Source organism: Lactuca saligna, chromosome 3 (genome assembly GCF_052625555.1).
Source record: "Lactuca saligna cultivar CGN05327 chromosome 3, ASM5262555v1, whole genome shotgun sequence".
Classification (NCBI taxonomy): domain Eukaryota; kingdom Viridiplantae; phylum Streptophyta; class Magnoliopsida; order Asterales; family Asteraceae; genus Lactuca; species Lactuca saligna.
In genome coordinates, this window is record NC_136419.1 from 43,080,769 (window position 1) to 43,101,219 (window position 20,451).

The 20,451-nt window shown below is 36.5% G+C and overlaps 2 protein-coding genes across 2 annotated transcripts; both read right to left on the reverse strand.

Moving 5' to 3' along the window:
* Positions 1 to 3,617: 3,617 nt before the first annotated feature.
* LOC145036083 (putative flavin-containing monooxygenase 1) lies at positions 3,618 to 5,715 on the reverse strand. Its single transcript, XM_078984562.1, has 4 exons — positions 5,165 to 5,715; positions 4,841 to 5,078; positions 4,588 to 4,763; positions 3,618 to 4,502 (listed from the first exon to the last, which is right to left on the reverse strand). Exons 1-4 carry the CDS (start codon positions 5,594 to 5,596, stop codon positions 3,807 to 3,809), a joined length of 1,542 nt encoding a protein of 513 aa, XP_078840688.1. The 5' UTR covers positions 5,597 to 5,715; the 3' UTR covers positions 3,618 to 3,806.
* Positions 5,716 to 17,979: 12,264 nt separating this feature from the next.
* Positions 17,980 to 20,306, reverse strand: LOC145036085 (putative flavin-containing monooxygenase 1). Its single transcript, XM_078984565.1, has 5 exons — positions 19,824 to 20,306; positions 19,497 to 19,734; positions 19,243 to 19,418; positions 18,806 to 19,164; positions 17,980 to 18,723 (listed from the first exon to the last, which is right to left on the reverse strand). The coding sequence occupies exons 1-5, from the start codon at positions 20,289 to 20,291 to the stop codon at positions 18,387 to 18,389; spliced, it is 1,578 nt and encodes a 525-aa protein (XP_078840691.1). The 5' UTR covers positions 20,292 to 20,306; the 3' UTR covers positions 17,980 to 18,386.
* Positions 20,307 to 20,451: the final 145 nt, after the last annotated feature.

Here is a 20,451-nt window from a genome sequence, read left to right on the forward strand (position 1 = left end):
ATCCCTGAGGTGTAGGTAGATGGGTGCAAGAGTGGACTTTGGTCCACTCCACACAAATTAGATGAAATATATTATATATAGATTTTATATTTCTTTTTAGTAAAAAATGCTAAGGCTGTAAATTATAACATGGCTCATTCCATTCTAAACTTAAATTCATAATGTTGAGACATGTTGATTAAAAAATTAACTCAACAATTTTTTGAATAGATCAAATTGCCTTTCAATCTTTATAGTTGTAACATACACGTTCAGTTATCGTGTTTTGTTAGTTTAAAAATGAATATTATTAAATATTATATGGTTTTGAGCATTGAATTCTAACAAGATAGTTTTATGAGATTTGATGTAAAACTATGTTTAGAATCATTCGGGAAGTATTGAAAGTCTTATGAGATTCTGATCAAAAGTTAATTATCAAAATTAATGAAAATATAACATTTAAGTTGGAAATAAATAAAACTAATGTAATTGATGTAAATTACCTCGTTAGAAACATTTAGGCGAAAACCTCATCGAAATCTGACTTATAACAAAAAAATTATGACTTATTGAAGTTTCGCGACAGAACCGACATAATGCGATATGACGTAAAAAATGAGTTTATGATAAACTACTTTTTAGCGTTTGTGATCTAAATGAAAGTCGTAGTATTCATTAAACTGAGAATTTTCATAAAAATAACGTCCAAATCTGACTTCGTATGAGGAAGTTAAGATTTTTCTAAGATTCGGCATAACAGTACACAACCCGAAATTTGAAATAAAGATCGAGTGATTTTTTTTTGCCGGCACAACTTAAACAAGAATCGAAGGTCTCGTCAATAGTAGTACAACGGCAAAAAGACAGACGAAAACAGACGTTAGATGAAGAAGTTATGAAATTTTAAATGATTTTTCCTGTCCCGACCTATTAAAAATATAATATTAAAAATGAAGTAAAAAACAGAGCCTGTATGCGAAAGATATGAATTTTTGAAGTTTTAGACACAAACTTTGAGGCTGGTTCGAAGGATTACGCCCAGCGTACTTGTGTACGTGATCCGGAGTCAGTTACCCCTTACTCCTTCGCATGATGGACACGTGTCGTAGCCTAGACGCGTCCGAGCTAATCCCTTCGTACGCCCAGCGTAATGGCTAGTAAAGGTGTACGCCCCACGTACCTTGCTAATTACGCCCATCGTAATAAGGTGCTTCGGAGGCTTCCCGAATTTAGTTTACAATTTTCACACTTTTACACCCCTTGTTCTCTTTCAAGTTACCCTAACACCCCCTCGAAGCCTAGAAACATCCGCGACACCCGAAGCAATTCCCGACACACCGAAGACACGAGAAAATAATCTTTTCAAGTTGAAACTCTGCCCGCGCAAGGCCTAGTTTTCAACAAAAATACCGATGTCGTCAAAGAAAGTCATTTTCAGAGACGAAGTGCTGCCCAAATTATCATTTTACCATTCAGTTATTTCACGGTGAGTTCAATATAGGGACAATTGTATGTTATGTGTTATATGTGCAATGTGTTTTCCCGTGTTATTATGATAATGGAGTTATACATTTGACCATTAAGTGAATGACTAAGCATCATTTTGGTATTGGTATGAAGCCTTTAGCTATGTAGAGCATGTCTCGTATCACTTTGGTATTGGCCTTGTGTCTTTGGCCATGTAGAGAATGACTCGTATCACTTTGGTATTGACAGAATGCTAGGTAGGGCTAAAAACCTGTATATTCTAGCAAAATGATAATTCAAAATTGTATTTCTATGTCACATGGGTTGAAGTCTTATTGATGTATATCATGTTGAAATTGTTGTATTTCATTGATTGTAAATCTTTGAATCAGATTATTGGTTGATATGGAAAGTTTTTCATATGATACTTATCTATCTTTGTTGTTCTTTGTCCCTCTTTGTTTCTGGCATATATATATATATATATATATATATATATATATATATATATATATGTGTGTGTGTGTGTGTGTGTGTGTGTGTGTGTGTGTGTGTGTGTGTGTGTGATAGCGTTATATTGTAACTGTTATTGAACTCACTAAGCATCACTCGTTTATCCCTCTCAGTGTTTAATTATTGCAGGTGATAAGCATCTAGTATAGTTATGTACTATTAGAAGATGTAGAATAGATAATATTATAACTTTTTTATTTAGTATATAAATTCTTGGGTAATTATGTGATATATAAACTCTGTAAAAATTCTTAATAGTTGGATTGTATCCAATCTTTTAGTAAGTATCCAGACTTCTGTAAATTATATTATGAATATGCGTGTAACATGTTTTTAGTAATAATATTGTACAGGTATTAGAGAAGTAGTGTTTTTTTTTTAATAATGAACTCCTCGTTCATCAGATTTGTATATTAATATTTTTTTTATTATCTTAATTAATCAGTTGCTTTCAACTTAAACGAACAATTTACTTTAAAATCATATATTTTTATATTTTTTTACTATTTTCAGTATTTTGCTACTTGGTCATATATATTATTCTAAAACAAAACCTTTACTACACCATTGTATGTACCATCCTCTTTGCATAACATGTCAAACTCTTGATTGTCTCAGCAAAAAGTCTTTTATGTGTTTTGCATGTTCATATTCTACATCAGCCTTATATAGTTTCAATGCATGAAAAACTTGTCTTTTAATCGCAACAAATAAACATGCATGTAAATAATGAAATATCTCTTTATCTCTGTGTGAGTATTCCGTTTTGTTCACATATATACAAATAGATCAACTCAGGCAATGTTGTAAACCGTTTAACACTTGGAATAGGTTTTTCCAACACTATTTGAACGTTATTTTTAGATTAAATGTTGCGGATGAACATATTGGTTCATATAACAGCATCTCCAATCGTATTCCAAAAGCCGTTTCCCCCTCCATTTTATTTGTGTATGTAAACGCATTGGCTTTCTTGGGGAAGATATTGGCTTTGTTGTGGGATTTTTGCTGATTACTTGGCACGTACAATGACATGTGCAGTGATTTGGTGAATTGTTTATTTGTAAATGGCTTGTTATTTGATTTTTATTTATATTAATTCGTAAATGGTGATTTTATTACCTTTTTATTGTTTGTTGTACCCTCCATATGATAGTTTGTTTGTTTTTTTTTTTCTTTTGTGTTTTCCCTTTTGTCTTTGGAAATTGCTTGATCTGAATTGATTTGCTCTTACTATGCTCTATTTGGAATGAAATTGTTTGATACAATGACAACATTTTCAAACATATGATAAAATAGTTATTTCCTCGGATACACACAGTTGATTTAGTTCAAAAAATAAAAAGTGCTAGCCTATCAGTATTCAACAACTTAATGGAGAAAAAAACAAACCACCCCAAAGTACATAAAGTTAAAGTTACTAATTTATTATTTTTTTTTATAACAAACAGTTACTAAATTAAATAACGGACAGAATAATACTACGAAAATCTAATAGAATCGGTTCACCTTTTTCTCATTATAGCATCCATAATTGGTGAGTTTAACCGGAAAATTGAATGAGAAGAAACTCTATCATTGTGAAATGTTACTTTGATTTTTAATGGATTTGAATTTTAATGACTATTAAACTTTTCAACGTAAAAAAAAGAAAGTTTGTAATTCTTAAATATTACTATAAATTATATTTTGTAACATTATATTAAACTTTATACAGTTTAATACATTGTAGAGAAAAAATAATAAAGTTTGATGGATGTGATAATCTATTAAACTCAAACTCTATGGAGTTGAATCTTAAACGTATTAGACGATCGTAGTCGACGGGACCAAACGGTTTGCTCTTAGACGTAGTCCGTGGGACCAAAGGGTTCAAAAAGGTTAGCCAACAGTCCATTCTTTCTCATAGGATTCATACCCATGTCTTTGCACAGTTGATCATTATACCATATTTCTAAAGCACCAATTGACGATCGATTATGGTATTCCCCAGCTGATTCCTTCATATATTCATCCCATCTCTCAATATCTTTCTGCATCTCATCAACACTCGGCAGTTTGAACGCACCTTCAAGAAGCGCAACCACCCATTTAGACCTCATTTCGGAGGTGTGAATGTTGGAAAAACTCTCAGAAAATCCAATTATCGCTAGCTGCGGTATCCTTGGATGAATGCATTCCCTGTATAGAGGGATTCGTGGTGAACCAGTGATCAAGTCACCATATGTTGATGATTCGAAAATGTCTTTAAGCTTCTCAACGCCTTTGAATCCAGTTGCGAATATTATAATGTCGGCTTCTATACGCGTGTTGTCTTCTTCAATCGATATACCTTTCTCGTAAAACCTAAAACTTGGAGTTTTCTTCAACTTGATGCTTCCTTTCTCAACTGCATCGAAGAATTCCTCAGGATTTGGCATGTGGCAAATCACGCATGATCGGGCTTCTTTTGAGAAGCTTTGTTGTGGCACCATGTCGAACTTTGCGAGTGGGGTCTTCTTTTTTAAGTAGCTTTCCACAAGTTTCGAGATTCCCCAACCCTATTAATTATAATTACAGTCGGTGATCAAACTTCGAAATGGTCGTAAAATTTTGAAAACATGGAGTTGCAGTAGAGGTACTTACTAGAGGTGAAAGCAAAGTAGCCACCATACTAAGGAGAAAACCTTCGCCGGGTTTGTGAACCATAAGCTGGGAAAAGCGGTTCAAGTATAAAAGCGGCAACGGGATCCCCCAGGCAGACCATTCAGGGAGCTTCCAATGATCACGCCGGTATACTATCGTACACGGATGTTCTGGGCCTGAAAATTAACATCGGAAAGTTATGGAAGATGACCGGAGAAGGTTGAAAGTGTGAAGATGACCACCTGCAACTAACCATTGATGGAGGAGCACTCTCTTGCAATGTCGAGTCCAGTTTTTCCGAATCCCACGACGACGACCCTCTTTTCTTTGACGAATTCTTCAGCTGTGTCGTTATCCATGGCTGCGTAGTCCATGGAGTGTATCGCCGGGCCTTGGAAAGCTTCAGGGCCTTTTCCGGCGGGGAAATCCGGTATGTTTGGAACATCTTTGAATCTTCCCAAACAGAGAATAACGAAATCGACGGTGTAGACCTGGTGATTCCAGAGTAAATTAGGTAGATTAATGATGCGAGAACTTTGAAGATGATGACATATTCATGATCATGAATCATCCATACCTGGGTGGTGGCAGTTTGAGTGTCGTCCACCGTGACAATCCACTTTCCTTCCGGTGGAAATGGTTCGCCGGTGCCGTTCCAGAGCGACCATGTCCCCGACGATGGTCCGTCATATCTAATTCCCTTGACTCGAGAATTGAATTTGATGTGGGGTATGAGATCAAAGTGGGTGGCGTAGGACCGGATGTAGTCGAGAAGTTCTTGTTGGGTAGGGAAGACGTCGGTGACGGAAGGCGGCCATGGGAAGTCGGAAAACTGAAACACAAGTTTCGGCGTCTGGAGCCTGGTGGTTTTAATGGTTTTCATCCATACACCACCTATGTCGGATTCTAACTCGAAGACGATGGGGTTGAAGCCTTTGGAGAGACAGTATTTACAGGCGAGGATGCCACTGATTCCGGCTCCGACGACGGCCACTTGCTTTTTCTCCATTATCTCAGATTCAATGCAATCTCGATCAGTTATCTATTTAATTTGTGTACTACATATGCTCTTGTTACTTGTAAAAAAGGGGACTCATTTTTATTTCCACCACCTATATTTCTCTTCCAATTATTTTAGTTATTATCATTTGAGTTTGAAAGAAAACAACAGTGGCCAAATCGCCATATGATATCATCGTACAATTGTATTCCTTCTATTTTGTCATTTTCTTTTAATAATGGCCCATTTCACCCATCCATTATTATCAACGCAACAGAGAGGAAATAATGATAGTTGATTAATCGCAAAAAGTAAAAACAAACAGGAATTAATTATCATAAACGGGTTTAACTTTAAAGTTCAATAATAAGAAAACGATAAATCATCTTTCTTATCGAAACACAAAATAAAAGACAAATTTCTCAATTTCTCAAATTTGATTTTATCATCAATAAATTATTATATTAACAAAGCATGATAATAATTATATTTAAAAAAAAAAAAAAAAAAGATTGATATGATGAAAACACGAAAATAGGGGTCAAAAGAGTCACAATATATTTATATGGACGTGTTTAACAAAAATAAATTGTAATTGAAAGCCGGTAGCCGAAAATTGGATGTTGTGTCTTTTATTTTTGTTAAAGTGTTCAGATAAAATAACTGTTAGCTTTTAAAAATATAAAACTAGATAAAAATCAAGAGTTAAAAGCTCTCAAAAGATAATTGAAGTAGATTTTGGATTCTATTTTAAAATTAAAAAAAAAAAAAAAAAAAAAAGCTTCTACTATCAAACAAACATTTTTTCCGAGTTGATTTTTAAAAGTTTCATCCCAAACAAGCTCTATATCTAACATCAATTCTTTGTTAAAATACAACAATCTATTATTCATAACCTCTATTTATATTTTAAAAATATAATAATAGCTAACGGGGATAATTAAACTCATATAATGATAAAAGGGTCCGACCTTTACATTTAGAAGGTTTTGTACGAAAATCAAAGTGAAGTTTAATAAAAAAAAAATTGTAAAATATTATTAAGTAATTTTTCTACGGTTGAATTCAAAACTTAAAATTGCTAATAAATAAATTCACTACCATGACATTATGTTTTCACTCCTAAGTAATAAGTTGTAACTGTTACAACAAATTATTCAAAATAAAAAAATAAAAAGTCGTGGATTACTATTTCTAAATATTGATATTATAACACTTTTAAAAGCAATTTCATCTATTACACTTTCATAATCAATATTATCAAGAAATTTGTTCTCAATTGAAATTAAATCCAAAGTGGTTAATTTCTCTTGAGATATGGTCAAGCATAAATAAGATTTTAAAAGTTTTAGTTTTAAAAAAGACTATTTCCGTTTGATGTAACTGTAATGAAAACAGTCAATAATAATTTGTATGTTAAGCAAAAACGTGGATAAGTGTTTATCATTTTTTAAAAATTTAGTATTCTATTAACTATATTATGTTCAACTGGTAAACGCTTTTGTAACAATTACAATTCTTTAAGTAAAATCATTAGCATCGTTGTTTTAGATATGACAATTTTACAACCTATTTTTAAGATTTTACAACTTATCTTTAACTCATTAGTATTTAATGACTTTAACTTTTCTATTGTGAATAACAAAACTATAAACGTCTTCAAATTGTTTGCATTGTTTAAACATTCGTTCCAATGAACCAATAGTTTGATTAACTACGTACACAAAATTCTAAATTATGAAAGATTTTTGAAGTGAAAGTTCATGTATTGGTTTTGATGAACCAACATCATTCCTGTCAAAATGTTTTTTTTTAATAAAACAAAAAAAAATCTTCTTTTATTATTTTCCCAACGAACACCAAATCAATTCCTAACTCAGAAGTTATAGCTCTCGTACAATTCAAAGCCTTCTCAAACTCATTCTCTTAGAAGTCTTTAAAAAGTCAATAATTGCTCACACCGCTCATTACCTCATCAATATGCATAATCTCATATTAAAGTTATTTATCATGTTATTTACTTTAACCAATATAAGATACAATATAGCCACACCTTTTATAAAGTAAATTATGTGTTCATACCCTACTGGATAAATGACTTCGTTTTGATCTTTATATTTGAGTAACTATTAATTTAATGCTTTTAATCCTACTCCCCCACCCTTGTAGTTGACAACTATTTTAAAGTGATTCTCTCCGTAGGAAAAATGTATTTTAGAATTTATGATTATAATTAAATTTTTTGTATTAGATTTTTTTTTTTGAGTAAAAGGTCTTTTATAAAAAAATGAAATCATTTCCTAAAACTCATATCAGAAAAAGTATTTTTATTTTTCTTTGGATATATATACTTTCCTTAAATTAGTGATAAATTTTAGAACTATGATTAGATTTAACTTTTAGATTTTCTTTGATTTTTTTTATAATTAAAATGATTTCAAGATTTGAAACAAATGTTACATTGTGTATATAAGTAATTATGCAGTGGCGAGTCTAGAACATAAAACTACATGATTCACAATTTAAATGAAACCGATAGAAAATTTAAAATAAAAAATAAACAATACTAGTTACGGGTTCGGGTCGAGTCGTATAAGCCAAAAAAGATTTAAAGTTTTTACAACTGTATCAAACGGGGTCTTATATTTTGATATATTTTTAAAATTGTATCATTACTAATGACAGATGGGCGAGCGGCGACTGCTGACGGCCGCACCGACACACTTGAGAGTGATTTCGATTCGCAATTAAGATGGTCGATGAGCTGATGAGTGATGTTTGATGGTGATCACTCGACAATTATCAGGCTTGGATAGAAAATGTCATTTTGTTTTCATACAATTATTATTTTAATTTTCTTTATTAATTTAAGTTGTTTTGGGCTATTTATATTTGATTGGGCTGTTAAAATATAAGATATGGGCTATAAAAATACATGTATTTTAGTTGTCTAAAATTATCTAAGATGGATTAATAATTTTAATTGTATATATATATTGTTATAAAATTAAAAAAATAGGTGGGTCATGTAACCCACCAAACTTCAATGTAGCCTTGCCACTTTAACTATGACTAATTTTTTTTAATGATAATATATAAAAATGTATTTTACTAAAATACCAACATTATAACTATATCCCAAAATTCGGAGACCCCTAAAATCGAAAGTCATGTGTGACCGCACCGCTCGCACATCCCACGGTGCCACTGATGATAAAAAAAATATGAAATTTTATTATAATACATTTAGAATATATTTTTAGTGTAAACATTAGTATCGTATTTGGAGTTAAAAAGAGTTTTAATGTAAGTTTTATACAAAATTAATATAATATATAGTGTCAATGTGTCAATGTTAGAATTTGTAGAAATGATGTCCCATACTTGCACGAAATAAAATCTAAACATGATGGTCCTTTGACCCATAGTCCCATACAAGACAAGATCCACACGTCAAGGCATTGTATTTTTTTTTTTTTATTATTATTCTAATTGCATACCCATCACATGCTTAATAACAGGATGTCAAAAAAAGTTTTCTGGGACCTCATTTTTGTGGGGGTTCATTCCGTTTGAAACCTCCGTAGGATCCATTGATAAATTACACATATATTTATATATATTAATTATATAAAAATAATAAATAATAATATGATTTTGAATTTTTAAAATTCATCAAAAAATATGTTTTTTAAGTTGTTAGTATAATGTTTTTTTTTTTAAAATGTTATAACTTTTTTATTTTTAACATGTAAAATTCTGCTATAAATAATTATTTGTTACCTAAAAATAGTTTCTCTTAGCCTAAATAACAACTTCTTTTAGCCCAAAAAAAGGAAGCCCAAAATCAATCGGGGGCGGGGGCGGAGGTAGGAAGGCTGAATATTTCGGGGGGCGGGGGCTGGGGCGGAGACGGGGGAACGGGGAAATTTTGGGGGCCGAGGCGGGGAATGCACTCCTCGTCCCGTTTTCCCCTATTGACATCCCTAGATGCATAAAACCACATGAAGTACGCCCACCATGCATGCTTAGCGTGTTCATAGGGCATCGTGTAATGTCCTAAAATTAAGACAAAAAAATTTTCGTTTTTAATTTAATAAAACTATTATCCAAAACATCATCATCAAGCTATAGTGGAACAAAGTGTATCAAATACATCAGAAAACATTAGAGTAACCATAAAATGCAGAATGAGGTGGTGTACGCATTGCAATCATCACGGGCTCTTACCCTTTGAATTAGAAGTACCTAAAATATAAACTGAAAAACGTAAGTACAAAGCTTAGTGAGTTCTTCAAAATACCACATACCATACATATCAAACATATAGTGGGCCCCAACAATCATCAGGCCTCGCTTGGCATCGAGCCCCGCTCGGTATACAGATCTATCAATTATCGGGCCCTACCCAGTATACATATAATCATATAACAGATAAACACATAATACATGTAATAATCACAAAGATAAATAGCATAAATAATAGTCATCGGGCCCCACCTGACAACCATACTAGCACATAACACATGCAAGACTCACGCAGACATCTAGCATCCTAACATAACAAATCATGGGCCGGCAGTGGTGCCTTCAACCCGCTAAACACATGGATGAAACTCGCCTCTAGTTACTGAATCACTCAACTGAATCTTTGTCTTCTAGTCCAAAAATCCCCACGCTATCATCATCCAAATAACATCCAATCATTAATTAGATTTCGACCAATAACCAAGAGTCTAAGCTACTTGGCCCATAACCAGGGTAAAAGACCATTTTACCCTTTATCTAACTTGGCCTAAAGCCAAGGCCCAATTAAACTACTAAAAAGGCCTAAATCTTAAAGGGTAACCCAAAGCCCAATTTATGGCCCATTCTTCCAAATTAGGCCCAAGACTCATCATGGGCCTAAATCCAAGGAAGCCCAACATGCTAGTCCAAAGTCCAAAACAGGAGTCTAATGGCCCAATAAGGCCCAAACTTACAAACCAAAACTATGGCCCAAAATTGAGATCGTCAAGCCCAAAAGCCCATCTGCATACTCAACTCGTACGCTTAGCGTACTCCATCTAGGGCTAGTACGCGCAGGTAACCAGTTGGGTACGCCCAACGTACTCCCTAGTTTGCCAACCTACTCTATTAAGCACTTAATTGGTTGAGACCTCAAGCCAAACTCTCAGATCTGGTCCTAAAAGGGAACTTATCACCTAAAGTTGGCAACTTTACACTTATGCATGGCTTAATGGGACTTAAAGCTCAAAAAGAGCTTAATAAAGGTCTTAATACTTGCATGAACCAAAAACATCCATGAAGTTTGCATTTTTATGAACATGGGGCCTAAATGGAGCTTAGGTCTAGCATCTAATACTTCTGTAGTAGATCAAATGCTCATCTTTACTTCAAAAGACTCAAAAATGCCCAAGAAACACCATAAAGTAGATCTAACATAAACGATCATCAAGGTGAGATCTTTTTACCTCAAAAAGCTTGCAAGTGAGAAGGTGATCTTGGATATACAAGATCAAGCTACTCCTCTAAGTGTTCCTCTTCTTCTTCTTCTTCACCACAAAACACCAACAAATCACTATTCAAACTAAAATCTCAATAAAAGCACTTAGGGTTTCGTTTTCAGAGTAATGGGAGATGGAGGCTAGTCTAAAATGTCCAAGAGATGATATAATGATTCTTAAATAGGATGCAAACCCTAAAATTAGTGTTTGACCAAACTATACGTATGCCCAACGTACACGGGTGATGCCCGCGATCATCATGCAGCTAGTACGCTAAGCATACTCATGGAGTATGACCCATGTACTAGCTGAGGACCAAAATGAAACGAATTTGCATTAAAGGGGGGTGTAAAGGAAACTTACCGAATACATGAGTGTTACAGTTTAATCCTAAACCCCACCTACCTCTCTAGAGGAACCCCAGACAAATCATTTGGAAACACATCCGGGTATTCCCGTACACTCAACACATCATCCACGGTCGCCTTACCCTTATCCCGGGTATCCATACACATAGGCGACAAATCTGGAACATCCCTGATGAAGCTAACATCTGATCCTAGCCATTGAACACAAAATCAGCACACGCTGAGCTCTCTCCCCCTGAACCACCAACTCTCCCCCACTTGGGCTCCGTATATGCACCAACTGATGCTCATAATCGATCACCGCCGCCATTGGGACTCAACCAGTCCATCCCTATGAAAACCTTGTTCCCATGCAAAGGAATTGGAACCAAATCAGTCGGATACTGCTTGCTGAACATCTAATGAACACATCCCTGATGAACCCCCGATACCCAGAAATATCGATCATCTGCAATCTCAACGTCTAAAGAACAATCCAGCTCCCTCGGAGCTCCAGCATACCTCTTGCTAAGCGCAAGCGATACAAAAGATCGGGTACACCCCAACTCAAACAATACCAAGGCAAAAATACCGTTCACGAGGAACGATACTAAAATAAAACACATAAATATAAGCAAGTAATTCAATATAAATAAAGAGATGATGAGAAGATAAATACTCGTCACCAAATCAGGTGATGTGCGAGCCTCCTCGATTGTCATCTGAAAATCCCTACTCTTCACCACAGGTGCATCCAACTTGCCATGAAGGCCATCAGTGATCTGTAGAGTCGCAGAGTGGGTGTTGCCACCAGTCCTACTGCATCTAAACTCCGACAATGGGTCTTCTTGTGGCCCCTCTGATTGCAATGGAAGAAAATCAGATCAGATAATGGGGTGATGGTAGTAGTAGCAGTGCAATCCCTGCTAATGTGACCCGTCCGACCGCACTTGAAGCAGCCAGAACCACCCACCCTACACGCTCCCTTGTGTGTCTTTCTGCAATTACCCTAGTGGCTCCGGCCTTGCTGGCCTCTCGATCTCGAATCAAGCACCTTGGGCCTCTTGCTCAATCCCCCTGAAACATGAGCCTGATCCGACTTCCTCTTCCTCTCCATATCATGATCAATATCCCACTCCCTAACTCTTGCAATCATGTCCTACAGTGTCTTGCAACTGGATCGACTCATAAATTGTCGAATATCACTCCTCAACATCTCATGGTATCTTGCCTTATTCATCTCCTCATCCATCACATACTACGGAACCAACAACCCTCTCACAAAACATCACGATTATCTCAGCCACCAAATCAGTAGTCTGGCGAAGGTCATGAAACTCCATCGCCAGGTGTTGAACCTCAATCACCGGTGCGAACTATGCTTGGAATTTGGTAGTAAAATCATTCCATGTCATCCAATCAACAACCTCATCACCAACTGAGTACCTAAACTCCTCCCACAAATCTTGAGCTCTATCTTTTAGAAGATAGGAATCAAGTCTGACCTTTGCCCCATCGGGATAACTGCTAGTGTGGAAGGCGTTAGTGACATCCACTAACCAACTCCTGCTCGCAATCAGGAACTTCTCCCCATAGTAATCTGGAGCCTCACATGCCCGGAACTCACTGAAGGTTAGTGAACATGCCCTAATCAAAGCCACAATCTCAGAACGGAAAGAGCCCAAGCGCTCCTCCAACACCTCCATGATACCCTCCTTGATTGCACCAAAGATCACAAAAGTCTGATAAAGTATGTTGCGGGTAAACTCAGACGAAATGAAATCCCGCGTCTGATCATCCAACTGCCCAACTCCAGAACCCGAGCCTAAACCCTCACCAGCACCAGAACCACTAACTGTTATGCCTCGAAGACTTACCATACTGAAAATAGACCATATAAACCATAAGAATAAGCATCAATATATATATATATATATATATATATATATATATATATATATATATATATATATATATATAGAGAGAGAGAGAGAGAGAGATAGAGAGAGAGAGAGAGGAATCTCATACTCTACAAGCTTCCTGGTTTCATCATAGCTCTCCTTGACTCAAGGACGAGTCATTTGCTTCCAATAGTACGGGCCCATACTACCTTCCACATCTATCTGTACTTTCCTCATAGATTTCTTTGAATCCTCCAAGTCACCCCTTACCCATACAAATAATCCTCCATAAGACAAGGCTCCAAACACTAAATCTATTCCTAGGTTTTCCTGGGAATACAATTACCAAAGAATTCTTCTAATGAAAGGTCTCATACTACAACGGTTGGACTCAAACAAGAGCTGCACAATAGAGTTAGAACCTAACCTTCTAAAATTATTTAGTTTCTGTAGTATGTAACTTAGCAGTTAGCATATTCACTTCTAGTTAGTTGAAGTTAGTGAGAACTCCTAAAAGCACAAAGCAAGCAACATTTGAGCATTGGGTAATCGTAGGGGTGTAAACGAGCCGAGCCGAGCCCGAGCCTAACCAAGCTCAAGCTCAGCTCGTTTAATTTTGAAGAAGCTCAAGCTCGAGTTCGAGCTCGATTCGAGCCTTAAAATGAAGCTCGAGCTCGGCTCGTGAATAATTTAGTGAGTTCGCGAGCCTAAACGAGCTTAAACGAGCCTATATATATATATATATATATACACACACACACACACACACAGATATATATATATATATATATATATATATATATATATATATATATATATAGGCTCATTTAGGCTTGCGAGCCCACTAGCTGAAGCTCGGCTCGAGCTCATTTAATAAACGAGCCTCATATTTGGGCTCGAGCTCGGCTCGGGCTCGTTTAATTCGATCTCGAGTCGAGCTTTTAACGAGTCGATCCCGAGTAACTCGCGAGTAGCTCGGCTCACTTACACCCCTAGGTAATCGGAATCAACCTTAACCTAATGAGGCCATCCTACCATTGACTGATCAGTACTACCATGCAAGTCTACAAGCTCATACAATAGTCATATAAATGCATCTCTCCTAGCATTCTATCATGCAAATCCTGAGAAGATCCTTAGCCCTAACTAGCATGCAATTCACATACTCATTACTCAAAACACATCATAAACATGTATGGGTATTTTAGGAAAACTTACTTGAGCTCGGTCGATTGCATGCACCACACCCTTTTCTTTTTGAAAAAATCTACCAAACCCTCAGTTTGAGTTCATACATACCCCATAGTACGTCCGAATCCCTCAAGCAAAGGATATGATACCAACTTGTAAAGTCCTAAAATTACGACCAAAAATTTTCATTTTTAATTTAATAAAACTATTATCCAAAAATAATCATCAAGCCATAGTGGAACAAAGTGTGTCAAATACATCAGAAACCATTAGAGTAATCATAAAATGCGGAATGAGGTGGTGTGTGCCTTGCAATCATCCTGGGTTCTTCCCATTCGAACCAGAAAGTACTTGAAACATAAACTGAAAACCGTAAGCACAAAGCTTAGCGAGTTCCCCAAAATACCACATACCATACATATAAAACATATAGTAGGTCTCACCCGACACCAGACCCCGTCCATCATTGAGCTCCACTCGTTATACATATTTGTCAGTTATTGGGCCCCACCCGGTATACATATAATAATATAATAGATAAACACATAATACATGAAATAATCACAAATATAAATAGCATACAAAAAAGTCATCGATCCCCACCCGGAAAGCATACAAGGACATAACACATGCAAGAGTCAAGCAAACATCTAGCATTCTAACATAATGAATCATGGGCCGGTATTGATGTCTTCGACCCACTAAACATAGTGAGGAAACTTACCTCTAGATTCTAAATCACTCAACTGGATCTCTGTCTATTGGCCCGAAAATCCCCTCGCTATCATCATCAAAATAACATCAAATTATTACTTGTCTCATAATCATGGTAAAAGACCATTTTACCCTTTATCTAACTTGAACCAAAGCCAAGGCCTAAATCCTAAATGGCAACCCAAAGCCCAATTTATGGCCCAATCTTCTGAATTAGGCCGAAGACTCATCATGGGCCTAAATCCAAGGAAGCCCAACATGCTAGTCTAAAGTCCAAAATAGAAGTCTAATGGCCCAATAAGGCCCAAACTTACAAACTCAAGATATAGCCCAAAATCCCATCTACTGAGTAAGCAAAGCGCACTAAACTCGTACGCTTAGCGTACTCTATCTGGGGCTAGTACACACAGTGTACCAACTGGGTACGCCGAACGTACTCCCCGGTTTTCCAACCTACTCCATTATGCACTTAATCGATTGAGACCTCAAGCCAAACTCTCAGATTTGGTCCTAAAGGGGAACTTATCATTTAAAGTTGGCAACTTTACACTCATTCATGGCTTAATGGGACTTAAAGCTCAAAAAGAGCTTAATAAAGGTCTTAATACTTGAATGGACCAAAAACATTCATCAAGTTTGCATTTTTATGAACACAGGGCCTAAATGGAGCTTAGATGTAGCATCTAATACTTCTGGAGTAGATCAAAAGCTCATCCTTACTTCAAAAGACTCAAAAATACCCAAGAAACACCATAAAGTACATCTAACACAAATGATCATCAAGGTGAGAGTTTTTTACCTCAAAAGCTAGCAAATGACAAGGTGATCATGGATCTACAAGGTCAAACTACTCTTCTAAATGTTCCTCTTCTTTTTTTATTTTACCACAAAACACCAACAAATCACTATTCAAGCTAAAATCTCAACAAAAGCTCTTAGGGTTTCGTTGTCAGAGTAAAGGGGGATGGAGGTTGGTCTAAAATGTCCAAGAGATGATATAGTAATGCTTAAATAGGGTACATACCCTAAAAATTATGGTTTTCCCAAACTATGCGTACGCCTTGCGTGCTCCCACGTACGCCCAATGTACGTGGGTGATGCTCGCGATCATCATGCAGCTTGTACGCTAAGCGTACTCATGGAGTACGCACCACGTACTAGTCGAGGACCAAAATGAAGGGAAATTGCATTAAATGGGTCGGGGGGGGGGGGGGGGGGGGTAAAAGGAAACTTACCAAATACATGAGTGTTACATATCGGGTCTCACACAACTAGATTATGCCCCTCTATAGGCCATGCCTAAAATTTTCCTATATGGTAAGACCCTCGGGTATACGATACCAGGCAAGAGAGTACTCTATGACCCCGTGGCAATGCTAGCATGATCGTGCATACCGTTCCCTTCTTCCATTGTGCAACGATCCCGGTATGTGGCACAATGGACCACGACTAACAGGAAGGGACAAATGCATGATTTCATACTAGGTGTGGCACGGAAAAAAAATAGTAGTGGCACAATATTAGAAAAATAAAATCAAAGATATTTGCACAATGTACACGGAAGTTAGGCGTTGTCGATGCTACTGTGGAACACTATATATATGGAACCGCCCCTGCTAATGGGAGAATGTTGCTGCGGAAGGAGAAGGTGGTGAAGTTTTCAGAAGATGGTGCTACGAGCACTACAAAAATAGAGGCATTATGTTGTCGGTAAATGCCCCATTTGTCACCAATACTACGTTCACTCGTGACATGATGTAGCCGGTACCTGTTACTACTCCATGTTGCCAGTAATGCCGATCATCGGTGCTACTTATGTCGTCGATGAAACATTTTTTTTTAATATTTCTTCTAATCTATATAAACACTATTTAAATCTATAAAAATGGTGTTAAAATTGCATAAATGCAGAATCCACATATTATAATCTAAAATAGTTAATAAAAATCCATAAAATTAAAATCGTTAACAAATGTACAACATTAACTAAACGTAAACTAACTAGTCATCCTCATTATCTCCGGTGTCTTCAAGCCCATCATTCTCATCATCATCACATCTGGTATCCTCACCATCTTCGCCCCCACCTTTTTTTTACTCAATCGAAACCACTTAAAAAGTTTCTTGCTATATGTCGGGTTTTTATCTTTTATTTTTTATAATATCATACACATGATCGTCCGCCTACGAAATAAATATGGGCATTAATAATATCATCCTAATTGTCAACATACCAAAATACTAATAAACATGAACTAAATTAGATACCAAACTTCCTATTAATTATCAAAATTACCAACATACCATATACATATTATCAGCATAACAAAATACCAAACTATATATCAAACTTCAATTACAAAAGATATCAAAATATCAAACAAACATAAACCAAACTACATATCAAACTCCCGTTTAATCACAAAAACTAAAAAGATACCAAATTAACAAGTTATCAATACATCAAACTACATATCAAACTTCCAATTACCAAAGATACAAAACTAACATAAACTAAAACACCAAAATAAGTACATAAACCAAACTTCCAATTACCAAAAAATATAACAAATCATCAATGAGTATCAAAATTACTAAAACATGCCATATTTATGTGGAATTAGCGTCAATTAAGTCGTCAGTAAAGCTACTTGTACCAACTAAACCCTAACCATGGGATTTATTAGATCAATCATCGACCGGCAACTTATAACACAAAAGTAATCATAAACTAAGAATAACATCATCTTCGATACATATTTCACAATAAGACCACAAATTTAACAAAATAAGTTAACCACAAATTTAACAAAGTAACCACAAATTTGAAAAATATTCAAACGACCACATATTTCACAATAAGACCCTACAAATTAAACTTGTGTGGACCCTTTACAGAATGTGACAAACTACGAAACATTCTGCTTTGATTTAGGCAAGATATCCAACCATTTAATTAATCTATCATCTTTCATACATGGTTGCAATGATAATATAGCATGTGCCTTACTAAATAAAATAGGATCAAGCCCAACACTTGATAAGACCCAACTCCATGACATTCTTACCAAAAGTTAATATTATTGATTTGATTCAGAAAAAAAGATGGACCATGATGCATGACTGTTCGGGCACATCATTAGGCGTAATCCATGGGACCATAAGGCTCAAAAAGGTTAGACAACCCTCCATTCTTTCGCATAGGATTCATACCCATATCTCTGCACAGTTGATCATTGTACCATATCTCTAAAGCACCAACTGAAGAACGATAATGGTATTCCCCACTTGTTTGCTTCATATATTCATCCCATCTTGCAATATCCTTCTGCATCTCATCGACACTCGGTAGCTTGAACGCACCTTCAAGAAGCGCTGCCACCCATTTCGACCTCATCTCCGATAAGTACAGATTCGAAAGACCCTCTGAAAATCCAATTATCGCTAACTGCGGTATGTGTGGATGAATGCATTCCCTGATAACATCATTAACCAGCAGTATAAGGTCTCATTTCTGGTTCTCTGTTTTACTGTAAATGAATAAATAAATAAGTTAACCTGTAAAGAGGGACTCGTGGTGAATCAGATATGAACTTTTGAAACGTTGATGATTCGAAGATGTTTTTCAGCTTTTCTGCGCCTTTGAATCCAGTTGCGAATATTACAATATCTGCTTCGATACGTGTTTTGTCGTCTTCGATCGAAATACCATTGTTGTAGAAGGTAAAACTTGGTGTTTTCTTCAACTTGATGCTTCCGTTCTCAACATCGTCGAAGAAGTCATGTGGATTAGGCATATATGTAATTAAACATGCGCGGGTGTCTTTCGAGAAGCTCTGCTGTGGCACCATGTCGAGTTTGTCGATCGGAAGCTTCTTTTTGATGTAGCTTTCCACAAGTTTCGATATTCCCCAACTCTGTTACATTTGGTGATTAGAAAAATGTAAAAAGACCTAGCTTTGTTATTTTAATAATGAAGAATTGGTGGGACTTACTAGAGGTGAAAGTAAAGTGGCGATGAGATTTAGGAGAAGACCTTCGCCGGGCTTATGAACCAAAAGCTGCGAGAAGCGATTGAAGTATAAATACGTGAGTGGGATTCCCCATGGAGCCCAATCCGGGAGCTTCCAGTGATCGCGTCGGTATACTATCGTACATGGATGTTCTGGACCTGAAAATCAACATTAAAAAGTTAAGGAAGATCACCGGAGAAGGCTTAAATGCGCCGGTGAGCAAGTCTGCAACTAACCGTTGATTGAGGAGCACTCTCTTGAAATGTCGAGTCCTGTTTTCCCGAACCCCACGACGACGACCCTCTTCCCTTTCACGAATTCAGCAGCTTTTTCATTATCCATGGCAGCGTATTCCATGGAATGAATCGCCTGGCCTCGGAAAGCGTCAGGGCCTTTTCCGGCGGGGAATTCCGGTATGTTTGGAACGTCTTTAAATCTTCCTAAGCAGAGAATCACGAAATCCACGGTGTAAACCTGGTGGTTTCACATGAATAGAGTTCAATTTCGTTAAGTAAATCGATGAATGCAGAATACAGATAATAGATAATTATCGAAATCCATACCTGGGTTGTGGCAGCTTCAGTGTTTTCAACAGTGACATTCCATTTTCCGTTGGGTGGAAATGGTTCGCCGGTGCTGTTCCATAGGGACCATGGCTCCGATGATGGTCCGTCGTAGCTGATTCCCTTGACTCGTGAATGTAATTTGATGTGGGGTATGAGATCAAAATGGGTGGCGTAGGACCGGAAGTAGTCTAGCATTTGTTGGTGGGTAGGGAAGTCGTCGGTGACAGAAGGCGGCCATGGGAAGTCGGAAAACTGGTACAAAGGTTTTGGAGCCTGGAGCCTGGTGGATTTGAAGGTTTTAGCCCATACACCACCAATGTCAGATTCCAACTCGAAGACAATGGGGTTGAAGCCTTTGGAGAGGCAGTACTTACAGGCGAGGAGGCCACTGATTCCGGCTCCGACGATCGCCACTTGTTTTTTATCCATTGTTTCCGGCGATGGAATCTCAATATCTGATGCCATACTTATAATGTTGGTTTTTGTTTTTTTCTTAAAAAGTTATCCAGATCCATTTCCAATTGTCCATCTCCACGTGGTGGAGATCCGTGTATGATGACGAATTTATTCCTTTGACCATTAACATATAAATCTAGTCAATAAACTTGAAACGTGTCAACAATTT